General features: G+C 37.2%; 1 protein-coding gene across 1 annotated transcript; it reads left to right on the top strand.

Annotated features, from left to right (window-relative positions):
* Positions 1–11345, top strand: LOC137401653 (protein rolling stone-like). Its single transcript, XM_068088105.1, has 6 exons — positions 1–237; positions 1876–1997; positions 2320–2433; positions 9163–9365; positions 10152–10316; positions 10680–11345. Exons 1-6 carry the CDS (start codon positions 53–55, stop codon positions 10716–10718), a joined length of 828 nt encoding a protein of 275 aa, XP_067944206.1. The 5' UTR covers positions 1–52; the 3' UTR covers positions 10719–11345.
* The last annotated feature ends 2847 nt before the right edge of the window (positions 11346–14192 follow it).

Genomic DNA, 14192 nt, shown 5'->3' with positions numbered 1-14192 from the left:
CCCTGTGCAGCTAGTTTACTAGTTAGAGCTTTGAGGTCACAACGAGCCAAACATGGGAGAGGGCAAAGAGTGCTCTCCGCAAAGTTTTCTCTTCTCATCAACGGATTCCTGGCGCCTCTACTCGCCTGAGTACAGAGCTGCCAAAGCCTGGAGGATCTTCTACCTGCTTTGGAGATGGTGCTGGGCTATCTTTTTTGCAGTTTTTCTTATCTTTACTGGAGCAGCAGAACAGACTTGGTAAGAATCCAAAGTAAGGCCTACTTCATTCAACTAAACTCTTTTTTTAACAAGTACATTGCACCAACTTAGTAGGCTTTTTAATTGAATTGCATAATATATATTGAACAAAATAAAAGAAACTCTACTCACAACATCTCAATTCTAAGACAACTATATCAGACAATCCTATTGTGAAAGGATGCAGCCTTTGGTCGCTTTTGAATTGTAAGACATTTGCTAAAAATACATTATAAAAAATCCTGGAAGAAGGCTCCATGTGCACAACAGCTAAAGCACTGCAAGTTTGCAAGCTGAAGAAAAAAGAATATGACAACCCAGCAGTGCTCAGACTACTCTAGCCTTGGCAGCATGTGTCACTTCAAAACCATCCTAAATAGATTAGTGTTTTTGGTTACCCAGATGTCAGCAGGCAGCTGATTCCATGCTTTTGAGGCTTGCTATAAAACTGACGATGTCCAGATGCTGAGATTGTAGTAGTTTGAGAGAGGATTTACTAGAAAAATAAGGGTGGATAGATGTAGGGGGAGAGCAACTGGTGTAGTAAAAGTTGTGAGCAAGTATACAGACATGATGGTAATGTAGGTCAGAAACGGAAATGTTTTAGCGGTTCCGAACACTAGTGCTAAATGGGTACAAGGTTATTTTTAAAAATTTGTGCAAACCATTTGTTTTTGTCTTGCCACTACTGTACTTTCTGCAAATGTATAGCTAGTTACTGTCAGTTAAGTTATAACACGATGTTAAGTAGGTATGTGTTAATCTATATAAATCTCCAAGGTTGTTGTTTGCCATCATCGTTTGGTCTGTCCTGCTATAGCGATTAGTATCTATAAATAAAAAATCTGTATCACAAAAGATTTGATCTCAGAACCTCCCGTTCACCAGGCGGATAACCTAACCAATTAAGCTACACGACATGCAAACTACGCACAGCACTCGGTGTCACACAACATCACTAAAGCGTGCTCTTACGGCTCTTATTAGTAAATTTAGCAATGCAGATACTAGTTTACTCAAACTAGCCATTGGCAATGTGCCAGGCTAATGGCAAGTGGCAGGCATTAACATTACCTTCCACTAATTATAAGCTGGGCATTCAACCAGTAGTGAAATATAATTACAATCTTGATCCCTTTGCAACTACTATAATCTGATATATTTGCAACAATGACTAAAATATTAAAACTGTAACAATTTAGAATACGTGTAGACTAAGCAGGTGTGACACCTCTTTTGAAACTTTCTCTCACGCTAACTTCAACTAGAGTTAGCTGACCTTAGCAATCTTGAATACAGGTTTGCATATAAATCAAATGTGTAAATAGATTCTGCTGCCTTAAAACCAATCCTAGTGATAGAAAAATAAAATTCAACTTTAAAACTCAGGTTTAACCAATTATTTTAAGTTTTTTTTATTTTTTTGCATAAAAATAGAGCATAAATTAGGAAATGACAACCGGCAAGTGCTTAAAACATCCCTTAATAAGTTAAGTCACTCAAAATCTCAAATGATAGAAGTTTTACAGTTTTTATATTCTATCAGCAAATTGCACTGAGGGAACCACACGTGGAAACCAAAGTGGTATAAGCAGCTCACGCTGAATAGAACCTGCAAAGCTTTATTTGTTCCTACAGGTACGACGATGAGAGCCAGAGAGTGAAATGGTTTATATATCTGACTAACTGGGGAATGCTGGCTTTTACCATTGCTCAGTTGGTAAATACAGCTGTCTGTACGGCGGGATTCAGATTGCATGGTAGGTGTTAGTATAAGATAACACTTCAAATTATCAATCACAGTTTTGCATCAGGTCCTTGTTTGTAAGCTTGTACCTTTAGCTGTTTTATTATCTGAGATTTCGAGTTGTCCCCTTCTGTCAATTTTTCCGGAGTATTCATTTACAACTCCAAGCTGTCACCTTTCTATTATTTTTGCTGAAAAAAATGTTAACATTTGACATTAGCTTATTCTTAAAAGTCTGCTGCTTCTTTTTGTTTGTTGTTCGCTGTCTTCAGATTTGCATATCGAGGAATAGCAAGGCTTGCTCTGACCTTGTAGCATATTTGACTGTTTCTTAGAAAGTTCTGAAGGTATCAAGTGGTACATGAAGTTAAACTGGTTTCTGTATGAATTCACATCAGGGGAGACAATTCTAATCTCTCTTCTCTTCTGGGCTTTGATATATGATGACAGTAAGTGATTAGTGTTCATACATTTGTTGTTGTTTGTAGCGAGAGAAAATAACTGTCACCAGTTTTTTTGACTTGGGTACTTCCATACTTTCTTAGTGATTGCCTAGAAATCAATAAAATAAAGTTTTCATTGATACTAAAAAGTATAGCAGCCAATGTGTGAAAGTGAGAAGTTCAGCTCCCATGTTTCACATATTTAATGCCCAAATAATATAGTATGTAAAAATGATTAAGTAATGTACTTGTACATGGGAGTACATCACTTATATATATACTATATATCTATATATGATATAGATTTTTAGTCCAACCGCGTCTGATGAGTGCATCGTACGAAACAAATTTGTAGCGCAATTACTAAAGGTTTACTTTCTTATTAATATTTGTTTTTAATATATATATATATGTATATATATAACAAAATTGTTTCCTCACCCCGGTTAACCCATATGGGTGGTAATTTCTGCTCTAACTCGGGTCTCCTACCAGAGACCTGGAGTTTGAGCCTACAGGAACAGATTCACAGGCAGCATAAGGTTTATTGAGAGTTGTCTTTCATACTGCAAAACAACTCCAAATATGCAGTCTACTGAAATTGTTGCCCTGATCAGTGTATGCATACACATATACATGTCAATAATGTTGGGGAGAACAATGGAAATCTGCAATGTGTTTTACAGCTAGATGCGTGCAAAATCTAGTGAATATTCTAGATTTTTGTGTCTAGATTCATGCATCCGTTCATACTCGTCTATATTTGCAGTTGACGATCGCGCACTTCTGCCGCCGAGCCCCCGCTTTGGCAGACCAGTCTTTACCTGCCAAGCAGTTGAAAATCGCGCTCTCGCACTCGCCTTGCACTCGCCTCGCAATCAATCGCTTCGCACTCGTAATTAATCGCCTCGCAATCAATCGCCTCGCAATTAATCGCCTCGCACTCGCATTGCAATCACCTCGCAATCACATCGCGCTCAATCGCCTTGCACTTGCCTTGCAATCAATTGCCTCGCACTCGCCTTGCAATCAATTGCCTCGCAACCAATCGCCTCGCAGTCGATTGCCTCGCACTTGCAATCAATCACCTTGCAATCAATCACCTAACACTCAATCACTTTACAATCAATCGCCTCGCACTCGCCAACTCATTCATCCGGAAAGCCACGCCTGGAGACTCTCGCTGCACTCGGGGTGAAAAAGGTCTCCCGCGCATCCCCGAGTGGCGCCACAGCCCCAAGCTGCTAGCTGCATTACCCATCCTCGGGAACAGATTCATGTACAGCAAGAGGTTATTGAAAGTTTTCTTTCATACTGTAAAACAACTCCAAATATGCAGTCAAAATCTTTTGCCCTGATCACACTATGTATACACATACGCAGTCATATATGTCAATAATGTTGGGGAGAACAGTGGAAATCTGCAATACGTTTACAGCTAGTATACAATGCATCAGTCTCAAACCACTCAAATCAGAGTTGCCCTATTTGTGTACAGAGAGCTGACAAAGAAATTGGCATTGCTAGGCAAACTGAAGTTCTTCAAACTGACAGTATTGAAAATTTTTGCATCTTTTAAAAAATTATACAAACTATTTTGCTATCGCCAGCATTTATTGAATGGAGACTACATGCTTAAAACACTATAATCATGGCTCACCAGTTCTTTGTCTATAGCCCGTGTTTTGACATGGTATATACAAACAGTAATGAGGTTGTCTCGATAAAGTTTATATGTATAACAGCACAGACAGTATGATGTCAAGGCAGATACAGCATTAGCACCTTACAATAACAAAACATAACACCAACATGATAACCTTTTTATGAGATACAGTAATTAAAACGAATGCATAAAAATATATATATATACAGTATATATATACTGAAAAATAGGTTAGAAAATGCTACATGTGATATAGCAGAACATGAAGAACATAGCGTGACGTAACAATAACACAATGTTAGTTCAATGCAACACTTGCGGATAGTGAACAGTTTTTGTTTTTCTGTCGGGTGTATGAACAAACAGTTTTTAGCTTGTGCCTACTTTTGAGCAGGCAACGTACAGCTGGTTATGGCTAAAGCAGGGTGACAGTAAGTCGATACCAGCTGCTCTCTTTCTTTTCACCATCACCTATCGCAAGCCTCGAAGTACTCGTGCAAGTTCTGTAGTAGTAAGTTACAGTAGGCCTACTCGTATCTGGAAAAAAATAGTAACTCAGCTGCTGAAGGAAATGAGCATGTCCCACTATTACGAACAGTGGCAAATTCAACGTTATTAAGTAGTCGAAGTGTGGCAATTCATAGACAATACACTACAACATTGAATGAGAAGTACTTACCTTTTTGAAGTAGAAATTTAGTGGGTAAAACGCAGTAGCAGTACTCGTGCAAGTTTTGTAGTAGCTGTAGTTCTGTAGCACTCGTAGCTGAAAAAAAGTAAGAGTAACTTGGCTGCAAAAGGAAATGAACATGTTTACTATCACAAACAGTGGCAAGTCCAACGTTTTAAACCCTTTCACTGAAGTAGACTCATTTATGCGTTTTCTATGGTAGACCGCATAGACGCAATTTTGCGACTTTACCAGCAATTGCTAGTAACTGAATTTTATTATTCGTTGATAACATAACCAACGGTCTTTAGGACTTTTATGGTAGTGACAGTGTTCTCCTAAGATTTCTCTATAAAATTAGCTTAAAGTTTAATATTTTAATCTTTGTTTGGGCATTTCCAACTTGAAAACGAAGATTTTTTGTGTAAGTTCATCAAACGCATCCGAGTTAGAAAACAAATAACTACTTATGTTGATGACATTATAGCCGATTCAGATTTTTGTGATTACACAGATAATTAAAATAGCAAAAGCAGCGCCGACTCTGATGGTGGTGGAAATAATGGTTTTGTAAGAATAAGGAACATTGTAGAAGATCATTCTAGCTTCGTAGCTTCACATCGCTTTATCAATGCACAAAGTATAGATACAATGAAGTTTTTTGCATAGCTGTGTTTGTTAACATGTTGGCAAACTGAAATATATAACCAAAACAAATGTTCTAGATGGAGTTTGAAATTGAAAAAATATTGTATACATATCATGAAGCAATATCGGCAAAATGGCTGGCAGTAGGCCGATAGCTAAATTTGTACATGGACGCAAGTGGAATGGTTATGTAGTGGAGGTGTGGCAATTCATAGACAATACTACATTGAATGAGAAGTACTCACCTTTAAAAGTACTTACCTGATGTATAAATCTAGTAGGTGAGAACAGCGTTTTTTCCAGTGGCCCCAAGAAACAAACGTCCACATGACCTTCTCGGTACACGTTGGCAGTAAATATTAATTACATGTAAATTACTACTCATTAATTTATTTTATTTAATGAGTAGTACATCTGTATAGCTGTATGGGCACCTTTGTATAGGCACCAGAACTCAGGACGGTGCTTTTTAACACGGCAGCAACTTTGCTGTTTAAAATGGAACAGTAACTTTGGGCACTGGAAAGAGGCGGAGATAAATAACCGAATATGACGTCATTTGTGTGTGAAAACTGAACACGATGAATAGGTTATGTATAGAGGCGCACTAACCGGAGATTCTCGTTAATGTGCCCTAGATACCTAGTAGCGTCTAATAGTCCGAAAAGTATGGTACTCTATAAGGTGGACACACACGCACACACAGACAACGATTGCCGCTTATATAGTAGACTAGCTGCATTACCCGTCTACAGGAGCAGATTCACGGGCAGCATAAGGTTTATTGAGAGTTGTCTTTCATACGGTGAAACAACTCCAAATATGCAGTCTACTGAAATTGTTGCCCTGAATATGCATACACATATTATGATGTCAATAATGATTGGGGAAAACAATAAAAATCTACAATGTGTTTTACAGCTAGATGCGTGTAAAATCTAGTAAATATTCTAGATTCATGTGTCTAGATTCATGCATCCGTTCATACCGTCTATGGCCTGGCCCGTCATACCCGTCCATGGCTCGTCTACCCGCCTTGGCTGACTAGTCTATACCCGCCTCGCAGTTGACTATCGCGCTTTTGCATTCGCCTCGCCATCAATCGCCTCGCAATCATCTGGCCCGCATCCGCCTCGCAATCAATAGCCTCGCACTCAATCGCTTTGCAGTCAATCGCTTCGCAATAATCGCCTCGCACTCGCAATCAATCGCCTCACACTCGCAATCAATCGCCTCGCACTCGCAATCAATCGCCTCGCAATCAATCACCTCGCAATCAATCGCCTAGCACTCAATCGCTTCGCAATCAATCGCCTCGCACTCGCCAACTCATCCGGAAAGTCGCGCCTGGATACACTCGCTGCACTCGAGGCGAAAAAGGTCTTCCGCGCATCCCCGAGTGACGCCACGGCCCCAAACCGTTAGCTGCATAACCCGTCCACAGGAACAGATTCATGTACAGCAAGAGGTTTATTGAGAGTTGTCTTTTATACTGTAAAACAACTCCAAATATGCAGTTTACTGAATTTTTTTGCCCTGATCACACTACGCATACACATATGCAGTCATATAGGTCAATAATGTAGGGGAGAACAATGTAAATCTGCCATACGTTTTACAGCTAGTCTACAATGCATCAGTCTCAAACCACTCAAATCGGAGTTGCCCTATTTGTGTACAGAGAACTGATAATGAAATTGGCATCGCTAGGCAAACCGAAGTTCTTCAAACTGGCAGTATTGAAAAGTTTTGCATCTTTTAAAAAATTATACAAAATATTTTGCTATCACCAGAATTTATTGAATGGAGACTTCTACATTTTTAAAACACTAATCATATCTCACCAGTTTTTCGTCTATAGCCTGTGTTTTGACATGGTATATACAAACAGTAATGAGGTTGTGTCAATAAAATTTATAAGTATAACAGCACAGACAGTATGATGTCAAGGCAGATACAGCATTAGCACTTTACAATAGTAGAACAAAGCGCCGACATGATAGCCTTTGTATGAGATACAATAAGGAAAAGAAATGCATGAAAAGATATATATACTGAAAAATATGTTAGAAAATGCTGCATGTGGTATAGCAGAACATGAAGGACATAAAACAATAACACAATGTTAGTTCAACGCAACACTTGCGGATAGACAACATTTTTGGTTTTTCTGTCGGGCGTATGAAGAAACAGTTTTCGGCATGTGCCTACTTTTGAGCAGGCGACGTATAGCTGGTCATGGCTGATGCAGGGTGACAGTAAGTCGATAGCAGCTGCTCTCTTTCTTTTTACAATAGCGTATCGCAACCTTCGGAGTACTCGTGAAAGTTCTGTAATAGTAAGTTACGGTAGGCCTGCTCGTAGCTGGAAAAAAATTAGTAACTCGGCTGCTGAAGGAAATGAACATGACCCACTATCACGAACAGCGGCAAATCCAACGTTATTAAGTAGTGGAGATGTGGCAATTCATAGACAATACAACATCGTATAAGAAACACTTACCTTTTTGATTTGGAAAGTAGGTGAGAAATGCGTTTTTCCAGTGGCTCCAAGAAACAAACGTTTACGTGACCTTCTCGGTACACGCTGGCAGTAAATATTAATTGCATGTAAATAACTACTCGTTAATTTATTTTATTTAATGAATAGTACATTTGTATAGCTGTATAGACACCTTTGTATAGGCCGCAGAGCTCAGGAAGGTGCTTTTTAACACGGCAGAAAATTTGCCATTTAAAAGGCTTGCTAACCAGGGATTTCGGTTAATGCGCCCGAGCGGGGAAAGAAAAACAACAGAATCGCCACACCTTTATATAAGCCGCTTGGCTCAAATCGTCAGAGAAAAGTAGCGGCTAATAGTCCATATTACGATATTTAGTATTCATATTAGTTCGGTTGGCTTCGCTCGACCGAATGGAAAAAGAAAGACCGATCTATAATTTATTTACCGTTACTACACATATTAATTCAGTTCGCTTCGTACGACCGAAATTCGTACGACGATAAAAGAAAAGACCGCTCTATAAGGCGGACAATCAATCAATCACACAGACAACGATTGCCGTTTATATAGTAGATATATATATACATATATATATATATATATATATATATATATATATATATATATATATTACTTTATTGGCAACAATTTCATTTCAAATAAAAAAAATTTTTTCAAATTAAGCCACTATAATAAATAAATAATAAACACTTGTACTCCCTATACTTGTATATTTGTACAAGTGGTGGAAGTGTAACGCCTGCAGTCATAAAGTGCTGTTACGAGCTGCCAGAGAAACTATTTACTTGCCAAAAATAGATTACTATACCGGCCATTTGTAAACAAAATTTATACTTAACATTGACTTGTCTTTTGTTTTTTTCTCTTTGCAATTTAGAGCATAACTTTATCATGTACTGTTCATAATATTTAGTTTTGTGCCAATATAATATGTAACAAAATGATTCATTAGGTGAAAGATTGATTTAAATTAGTATTATGGTTGTTTAACTGAAGTGTGTCAAAGAAAAAATTGATCTTTATACCATTGCTGCATTTTGTGTGTAGAGTTAGGGCTCTCTCACCAAACGAGGAGAGGAAATCAGGATCATTTCACGGAAGCCTACTGAAGGCTATTGGTAGCATAATTATAGTTCAGCTTGTTCTATCAAAGTTGTCCGATCCATGCACACACCTTTCAACCAAATCAATGCCGTTTTCATTTATGGTTTAAAGTATCTTTTACAGGGTACACTCTCACCATAGACACATATATAACTCATGGAGTCAATGGGCTTCACACACTCATTGACCTCTGGATCACTGCAATGCCAATAAAAGCGCTGCATTTCTACCTGCCAGCTCTTTTTGGACTACTATATATTGTATTTAGTATTATCTATGACTATAGTGGAGGAACCAATGCCCTCGGGAAGACATACATTTACTCTGTAAGGATAATAATAATCAATTTATTGATCAGTAAAAACTGAGGGTAGGAAAAGTCTTAAATAAAGATGAACTTCCACAAAATTTTTAGTTGATTTTATCAAAAAATATCGATATTTTTCTATCATTTGCAACAAAAACTTCTGCTTATTGTACATCAGAGGTTTGCTGCTAATTTATATTTACTGGCTTAAAAACCACTGAAATGGCATCAGTAAAGTGACATTCTTATGAGGCTTAGTTCAAACTGCAAGCAGCGAAGTGCAAGTTACGGCGGCATACACGAATGAATTGTGGATGTGTGGGCTAAGGTAATGCCAGCCTCTATTGTTAGAGCTTTCGACGAGGTAGACATCAATGTTGAACTGCAACCGGCCGGCGAATGTTAGAGGAATATTAAACACTAAAATTGCTTAGCTGTTTAATTTGGATACTAAGGACAAAGACTTTGGCAGTTTTGTTGAAAAGTGAATATGTTGTTTAATTAAGTTGATTAATAAGCCCACTGTTTTGCCTTTGTTGTTTTTAATGTATGTTTTAAAATGCGTCTTATAATATGCTGTGCCTTATGTTTTTATTAAGTACAGAAATAGACTAATGAATTGAAACTGCGCTCTCTGATGTAATATGGTAATTACAACGGGCGTAGATCCTGATTTTCATACGGCATATACATTGTGTATGTTTATGTTTGGTGTTGATCAAGAGTACAGCTACTTAAAATTTAGTATAGCACAAGAACCACAAATAATACCAGCATACTCAAATGTTCTGGCATCTGTTGACAGGTGCTTGATTGGAATGAAGATGCAACTTTTGCTGCAATATACAGCGTGGGAGCAATAGTTGGTCTCATCGTTTTACACTTCATTCTCTTTGGCTTTTTTAAGCTCAGAGTACGTCTCTATGGCTACTGTTCTTCTAGAAACAATTCTAGGGAATTGAACACAAAAGTGAGTAGCTCTCTTTTAATACCGTTTTTACTAGACTTCATCTTTTCACTGTTAAATTAACTTTACACCAACCCTTCCAAATGCATGACTAATAGTTAGTAAAAGATGTTACAATTATCCTACTCATCGTTAATGCTTTCTTAGTCCCTAATATCTACACCATTAAAATTCAGACTTAAATCTCATTAATTCTACTACTATATGAAACCATAAAACCAAGTTTTCTTGTTAGATGTCTTTGAAATGTACATGAATGTCATTTTTATGTATATGTTACCCATTATTTTATTGATGAACATATGTGTTAGCTGGCTTTATGATATTTTATAATTTTTCCATATAAATAATGTCTCTATTTTGTAGACAAACCGTTATGATGAGGTGGAGGTATCAGAATATTGAAAAGACAAAGTTTCTTTCTGCATCATCACTCTTACAGTCTTACCATGTATATCTCTCAACTTATTGGAAAACTAAAGTGCCAAACATAAGAATATATTAATTAATCAAAAAAAACTTGAAGCTTTGAAGCTCTTGAAACAGAAAGCTGTTGTGTAGGATACAATTAACATTAATTTTTTATGACTTGGACAATTTTAGGTAATAATTTGCCAAACTTGTTCTTGATATATTCTGAAATTAAAAGCATTTTGTATGTGATAGGAGGCTCTATGTGAGGTTATTTCAAGGTCATATTGTGCACACACACACAAGTGATAGGAGTGTAACACCTGCTGTCATAAAATGCTGTTACAAAATGCCAGACCAACTGTTTACTTGCCAATAAGAGATTTCTTTATCAGCCATTTTTAAACAAAATTATATTTCACATCAAACTGTTTTTTTTTTCTTTACTATTTTAACAATTTGCTTTGTTTTATTTTTGGTAGATTATTAGAATACCTCTCATGAAGTTCCGCTATAGAGTAGAACTTAATTGTGGATTGTTCATAATACATGTATGTGTTTTTATGTCCAATAAAATGAAAACATGACAACATATTTTATATGTTCATGTAAGGCACTGGAGTTATTCCCTTGTGCGGCACAGAAGTTTGATTACTTTATGGTTGCTATGTTTTGACTAGACAGATGCAGAATATATAGCAAGTCATGTCAATAGAGCCTGTCTGATGGGCAAAAAAGTTAACACAGAAAGTGATGTCAGAAGATAAAATACAATAGCCAAGATAAAGTTTTCAACTATAAATAGAGTGAAAAATACATATTTATCAGTAATAAAATGTTTTGATAATTAATAAGACCAAAAAATAAAAGAATAAATGTATAAATTATGCCATTGACCTTGACACAACTACAGCATTACCGCTGCAGTTATTGGTTCAACAACCATCAGTGTGTAATATCAAACTTTTAACTGCAAAAAATCAAATAGTGACTGTTTTCTTTAGCTATTAAAACAAGCAATGAAAAAATACTTGATTAAAACAGCTGCTCACAAATACCTGCTGTATGAACAGTTGTAACAATAGTTTTTGTAATGTGGTTTTTCAAATGAAATTTTACAAAAGAGATGTTTAACGAGATTTTGTGTCAGCATCCGGTGCTTAAAAAGATAACGGCACGTCACGATTGGCATCGCTGCTCCGCAACCAGTAAGGTCTTTGAATAGTCTAAGTTGACCTTATGTTGGTATGGTAGTGAAAGTCTCTTGCAAACAAAATATCTTGCATGGAGATGATGTCAAGGCCAAGTAGTGCTAAGGGTAATTCTGTAAAAAAAATACTTGGCATTCAAAAGTGGAAACTTCTGAATATTGCTTGAACTTAGCAAACCATTGGCTGAACAGCAGGATGACTAACCACGCATTATATTTCAGGAAAGATCTTAGTGAGTAGCCTGACAGTATTCAATCTAGCTGAATTTGTGGAGCAGATAGTTTAGACTCAAGTGCATGCGCTCGGTCTGCTCCCAGTTTAAACTCTTGCGTGATGGTGGTGACCCCGCAGGGCCTTAAAACTTATTATGACTATAGCTATGAGTTTGTGGTGGCTTTTTTACCAATTAATAAAAAGGAGACCCAAACTATCAACTGTTGATATACTGTATATATTCTATGCAATACCTGTTTGCTTTCTTACAAGTTGAGGGAAAAACTCTATACTAACATGATTTAACGCCGGTAAATATTAAATAAAGGAACATTAGATGGTTCTTGCTGCAAAGTTCTTGCCATAATGTAGAAGTGTATTTCATAATGATCTTACATGAATTTCTCGTCCACTCTGGCTTTAGTGGTACATTTGTTTAGCCTTGCTAGCTGTACTGCACTATGTGAGTTGTGATTGGTCTTTACTATAATAAGATTTATGTACCTCTGTTTGTCTTTAAAAAACCGCTCTTAGTGGTAAGAAAAAATACATTCTTTTCGCAGGATTGGAACACATGACTTTTAGCTTACCGAAACGACTGTACCACCTGCACCAATTGACCACTTTGCCGTAAAGTTGAAACAGTAAAATAGTAAACAGCAATATTTTACTGCGTCTGATTATCTCTCACAGCGCACCCTACTGCCAGTGTGCTAATTCAGAAATAATTATCAATTGCATTTACATGGACAAATATGAAAGTACTACATAAAACTTATAGTACTGATGAAGATTCATTGAAGTTGATGTCTATTGTAAAAAACTGCAAAGGTGAAAACTTGTTGGAACTCTAAAACAGGGAAGAGAATGCATAGCTCTTTTCAGAGCTCCTGGTGTAGCAGTTGCTTTGCCTGAATTTTGCTAGGAAAAGATTCCATACATGCTTATTATATAAGAGTAGAAGAATTCCTAACTTTTATACCCTTTTCATTTGTAACATAACATAGCTTCTCCCTCCCTCCCTCCCTCTCTCTCTCTTTCTCTCTCTCTCTCTCTCTCTCTCTTTCTCTCTCTCTCTCTCTCTCTCTCGCTGTCTCTCTCTCTCTCTTTCTCTCTCGCTCTCTTTTTCTCTCTCTCTCTTTCTCTCTCTCGCTCTCTCTCTCGCTCTCTCTCTCTTTTTCTCTCTCTCTCTTTCTCTCTCGCTTTCTCTTTTTCTCTCTCTCTTTCTCTCTCTCTTTCTCTCTCTCTCTTTCTCTCTGTCTCTCTCGCTCTCTTTCTCTCTCGCTCTCTCTCTCTTTCTCTTTCTCCCTCTCTCTTTTTCTCTCTCTTTCTCTCGCAGTTGGTCGGTTCAACAATGACAGTCCCTTGGTTTAGGTTTTATCACTGACTTCCATGCAGCTCTGTTTTCTAACTTCTATTGTCATCTGTTAGTGTCTAGTTCTCTCAACTTCATGTTATGCTTAGCTACATCTTTCTATCTCAGTCTAGGTCTGCCCTGATTCCAGAGGAACATGGCATAGACCATATTAGCCATTCTGCTATTTCTCTCTTGCTAAACTACCTACATGCAGTTCACAGATAGGTCTATGGTTGAATGGTTTTACAATTGAACTTGCTCATGACCAAAATCAAGCAAGTAAATGATGAAGCAGGTCGGATGGTACAGGAACTAACATTTCTAGTGACAAAATTGTCATATTTTATTGGTCAACAGTGAATAGTGGGTGATTTTTATTATTTGCACAATTTTTTATTATTTGGTTTTGATTAATAAACAGTTTCAAGTCTTTGCCACAGACTATCATACATCTTCATGTACCTTCAACGAGTTTGGTATGCATGGCTAGAGAATCAGTTGAAGCAAGTTCTCAGGCTAATTGACGCTAGTTGACCTTCAGGTTATCTGACACTACAAACATCAGCTGCTACGGATGCTGTGAATAGAGCTGATTAAAACTTTTTAGCTTTAATCTATTCTCCTGATTCATGCTATACCAATAGTTTTAGCCAAATTATTGAGCATGCTTGGAACTCTTGCTTGGAG

Source organism: Watersipora subatra, chromosome 8, assembly GCF_963576615.1.
Source record: "Watersipora subatra chromosome 8, tzWatSuba1.1, whole genome shotgun sequence".
NCBI classification, from domain to species: Eukaryota; Metazoa; Bryozoa; class Gymnolaemata; order Cheilostomatida; family Watersiporidae; genus Watersipora; species Watersipora subatra.
This window is presented reverse-complemented; position numbering and strand designations above follow the sequence as displayed.